This window comes from Lithobates pipiens, unplaced genomic scaffold (genome assembly GCF_037356315.1).
Source record: "Lithobates pipiens isolate NorthernLeopardFrog02 unplaced genomic scaffold, aLitPip1_a1.2 Scaffold_3, whole genome shotgun sequence".
Lineage (NCBI taxonomy): Eukaryota > Metazoa > Chordata > Amphibia > Anura > Ranidae > Lithobates > Lithobates pipiens.
This window is the reverse complement of record NW_027507790.1, coordinates 6,342,537-6,347,472: the sequence shown is the minus strand read 5'-3', so window position 1 is coordinate 6,347,472 and position 4,936 is coordinate 6,342,537. Positions and strand designations below refer to the sequence as shown.

Sequence of the window (4,936 nt, the reverse complement as noted above, 5' to 3'; positions counted from 1 at the left end):
TATAGAATGGCAGACTGTACCTCACTCAACCCTATGTACTGTAGTACCCTATACCTTACCAGTCCTTATAAGGACCTTTGTGGAACAAGTAGGTTGTGTGTGAGTGATTAGCAGACTGTACGTCAGTCCCTATACCAATGAAGGACTTCTGCAGTATAGGGCAGCAGTCAGCAGTAGTGCACCTCAACCCTATGTATTGTGGACCTATACCAGTCCTTATAGAATGGCAGACTGTACTTCACTCAACCCTATGTACTGTAATACCCTATACCTTACCAGTCCTTATAAGGACCTTTGTGGAACAAGTAGGTTGTGTGTGAGTGATTAGCAGACTGTACGTCAGTCCCTATACCGATGAAGGACTGCTGCAGTATAGGGCAGCGGTCAGCAGTAGTGCACTTCAACCCTATGTATTGTGGACCTATACCAGTCCTTATAGAATGGCAGACTGTACCTCACTCAACCCTATGTACTGTAGTACCCTATACCTTACCAGTCCTTATAAGGACCTTTGTGGAACAAGTAGGTTGTGTGTGAGTGATTAGCAGACTGTACGTCACCGATGAAGGACTGCTGCAGTATAGGGCAGCGGTCAGCAGTAGTGCACCTCAACCCTATATATTGTGGACCTATACCAGTCCTTATAGAATGGCAGACTGTACCTCACTCAACCCTATGTACTATAGCACCCTACACCAGGTTATTAACAGTCCTTATAAGGAGCTTTGTGGAACAAGTAGGTTGTGAATGATTAGCAGACTGCAGCAGAAGGGCAGCAGTCAAGTATAATATTCTTTCTATATTTGCAAGAAAGAATATTATACGTGTACAAGCCTATTACCATACCACTGATACCAGTCCTGAAAAGAACCTTTGTGGACCTAATATACTAACAGCTACTGATTAAACTGACCCTCACTGCCTCACACACTGCTTCCTGCCTGTCCCTATATAAACTGACAAAACAGAGGCTACTGGAACAATAACTGGAATAGCACTTTTGTGGACCTGATAGTAACAGCTAATGACTAAACTGACTGTCCCTGCAGCAGACACACCGTCCTGTCCCTTTCTCTAAACTGACAAAAGACACTCAGGCTGCTGCAACAATCAGTAGCACAGCAAACCTATATAGACCTAACACCTATACCAGTCCTGAAAAGAACTTTTGTGTACCAAATAGCTAGCGATTTGGGTCACTGCAATCTCTCCCTGCTCCACACAGCAACCTCTCCCTATAGTGACAGAAGAAAGAATGTAAAATGGCCGCCGGATCGGGTCTATTTATAAGTTAGGGGGAATGTCCAAGTGTCCATGTGCTGTAATGTCTCAATTGGCTGTCCTGTACCCCATGATGGATGTGTCATCATAGGTCAAAGTTCTTTTACACAGTAAACACGGAAATCCGCCGGGCGAACGGCGCCAATAGTCCGCCGAACGGGCGGACTGCGAACAGCCGAAATTTGCCGCGAAACGACCGCCGGGCGAAGCGTTCGGCCATCACTAGTTTCGGCTTCTCCAACGGGTCACATGAGTGCAATTATTTTTAGTGCAGAGTGAGCAGAAGTCCACTTTGTGCAGATGTCACAAAGATTAGTTGAGGCAGCGCATCATCCTGACTTCCAAAGTTCATTTGCCAGCAGCTGGCTGGACTGATGACAGCCGCAGCCTCTCAGCAAGCTGCTATTCGCCCCTCCACATTGAGCGTGGGGGAGCAGAGCAGGAGAGCAGCTGACTGACAGACAGCAGCTCTCATCTTGGGGAGGGGAGAGAACAGAGACATTGATGATGTATGTATGTTCTGTGTGAAGAAACAGCAGTGGACAGATGTATCATTGGTGCGATGTTGCATCCACCTAGGTACGCATGATTCTTCCAAAAAAACAAACCGTTGAATAAATATTGCAAAATTTAGCACACAAACATCCATTAGTTTTTGAAAAAAGTTTAATTTTTTATAACTGGATATAGCAATATATCTACAAAACAGAACTTTGTTTTATATTCTTATTTACAAATTTTGGTATACTGGCTCATACGGTGAAGTTGTAGAGCTGATGGAAGGCCTTAGGGACGGTGTTGGTGGTACATTCGTGAAATGAGGACCGTATGGTTGGTTCCCTGGTGCGCTAGTTGATGATGGGATTGGGGACGGAGACGGATAGGGTATTGGTTGATGGGCAGGATTCAGGGCATTTCCATACTCATCAGAGTAGGGATGGAAGCGAGGGGGATAGTAGGCTTGGGTTCTGGGTGGTGTAGGGTTTGGGTAGTTATAGTAGGGACCAGATGGTGGTGGTCAAAACATGGGTGAGGATGGAATTGATGGATCATTCCTGATACTTGCTTCCAGGAGGTCCATCACTGCCTTCTTGACTTTGTGTTTCCGCTCCTGCGGAACTTTTTGAAGCATTCCGGCGACCATGAGTCCAAACCCATGGTCTTCGGAATTTAGTTGATCTAATTTCTGATTCATCCGATCGACCAGTTCGGCGAATCTGTTGATGTTTTGAGTGTTACTTCCCCTTGGCGGTCTACCCCTTCTCTGACTTCTGAGCTGGATAGGCTCAGCCGGCTGCTGGATATTGGAAGCCTCTCCCTGGTTGCTGTCTTGTGCTTCTTCCTGTTCTTCCAGAAGCAAAGGATGATCCAAGGACAGCAAGCCTCCTACTTCTTGTGATGCTGCCTCCTGCGATGCATCCTGCCCTTCATCACCAACTTCCCAACTGGATTGTATTCTGCATTAAACATATAAAGGAACAGTTAGGCACCCCCTTCTTTGTAGAATTGTATAGTATCACTTTACAAATATGAAAGATGTTATCTTACTCTCTCAGATCCAGGAAAGGCCGCAGAAACTCCAGTTCAGCTGCATGCACATAGGGTACCACTCTTTTGCCTCCAGACCCACTCATGGCCTCATTAATTTTGCGGAGGTAGCGGTCAAAACAGTCGTGCAAACCCTTCCAATGGATTTTTAATATGGATACTGCAAAACATAAATAGGAACATAATGGTTTATGTATTTTGTCTTTCAGATACCTGGCAACCGGTCATTCCCTAGTTAGTCTACATTATCAGTTCATGGTGGGCAGATCAACAATCAGCTACATTATCCAAGAAACCTGCCAAGTCTTATGGGATGTGCTTAACATCATGGTTATGAAGAGGCCTACACAAGATAATTGGCGTGATATAGCAAAACTATTTTGGAGTCGGTGCAATTTCCCAAATTGCATTGGAGCTATAGATGGGAAGCATGTGTGTGTCGTTAAGCCTGTTGGTAGCGGAAGTATGTTCTACAATTACAAAAAATATTGTTAATTTGTACTTCTTACTGTTGCAGATGCAAACTACTGCTTCACCTATATAGATATAGGATCCTACGGCAGTAGCTGCTATTCACGTATTTTTTCAAATTCCTCCTTTGGTGAAAGGCTACGATATAATCGGCTAGATATTCCTGAGAACTGTCCTCTTCCTGGCACGACTGATCCCCCAATACCCTATGTGTTTGTCGCAGATGAGGCTTTTGCATTGGCGCAACACCTAATGAGGCCTTACTCCAATAGAAATCCGACTACTCCTAAGAAAGTCTTCAATTATCGGCTGACAAGGGTGAATGGTGGTTGAGTGCACTTTTGGAATTCTTGCCAATAAATGGCGTTTGTTACATAAGCCTATTGCATTAAACATTGAAAATGCAATTACTGCTGTCAAAGCAGCTTGCGTGCTGCACAATTTTGTCCGGCTACGTGACGGGTACCGTTTTGAGGATTCCCTTATGCATGACTTGGAAAGTGCACAACTCAGTGCTACAAGGGGATCCTGCGATGGTGCCACTGTTCGAAAAAAATTTGCATCATACTTTCTTTCACCAGCCGGTGAATTAGAATGGCAATTGGATGCCATTTCCTAACTGCATTGCTCCTTCTTTAAATATATAAATTGCTAATGTTTCTTTTTCTTTAAAGTTCTATAAAGCCTGACGTTATTAAGGTTCTAATGTTTTCATGCTATGTAATCTGTCCTTTATGTTTTAAAAACTATATTTTGGTTACATTTTTCATAAACTGTCATAATAAAAGCAATCATTATTTTGGCAGATATTGATCATTCATTATCTACATTTATTAACACTAGAAGTTGACATCAGTGAAAAAAGAACCAGGGTTCTCCATATTCTGGTCCTCCAGTCGTTCTAGAACTACAATTATCATCATGCCTATTTAACTATGTCAGTGCAGAACACATGCATAATAAATAACAGAATAAATTAAATAAAAGGTTAAACTTACATTTGTTACTACGGTCGGTCGGCAACATTGTTTCCCAATCTTCTATGGTCAGTTGACAAATCTCCAGCCAAGCGCTCTCCCTCTTGGATTGATCCTTGTAGTTGGGATCTCGCTTATTATAAATGCATGGTCGCTGCCTCACAAGTCTGATTAGAGACTCGTTGTCCACTGGCTCCCTGTGATGTACTTCTCTGTGGCCTCTGGATGACATGATGCACACACAGGCTTTTCTTACTTCACACCTACTTCACTTCACACTTCACTACACAGAGATAAGGTTATCCAGGAAGTGATCTGTGTGTGGGAAGAGGGAGGGCTGCCTGAATTCTGTTCTTCTTCCTGTTAAGTCGCTTGTATATAGACCATGATCCGACTTGTAGGCGACTTGCATTGAAATCTATGGGTACAAGTCGCCTATAAGTCACCTTGAAGTAGTACAGGAACCTTTTGTGAAGTCGCTCCAACTTCAGTAGCATTCATTAAGATGGCTCTCATTCACTTGACTGTCATTTCTAATGTCAAACGACTTGGGGCGACTTGCGGTCTGACAAGTTGGATCCCAAGTCACGGTAGTGAGAACGGGCACTAAGGGTCGGGTGTTTTGGGAGAATAAAAGTTTACAGTTTCACACTATGAGA

At 43.7% G+C, this 4,936-nt stretch overlaps 1 protein-coding gene across 1 annotated transcript; it reads right to left on the bottom strand.

The window, feature by feature from the left end:
• Positions 1-1,929: 1,929 nt before the first annotated feature.
• LOC143939950 (uncharacterized) lies at positions 1,930-4,591 on the bottom strand. The gene is made up of 3 exons (XM_077461044.1): positions 4,299-4,591; positions 2,830-2,989; positions 1,930-2,738 (listed from the first exon to the last, which is right to left on the bottom strand). The coding sequence occupies exons 1-3, from the start codon at positions 4,507-4,509 to the stop codon at positions 2,300-2,302; spliced, it is 810 nt and encodes a 269-aa protein (XP_077317170.1). The 5' UTR covers positions 4,510-4,591; the 3' UTR covers positions 1,930-2,299.
• Between the last annotated feature and the right edge of the window lie 345 nt (positions 4,592-4,936).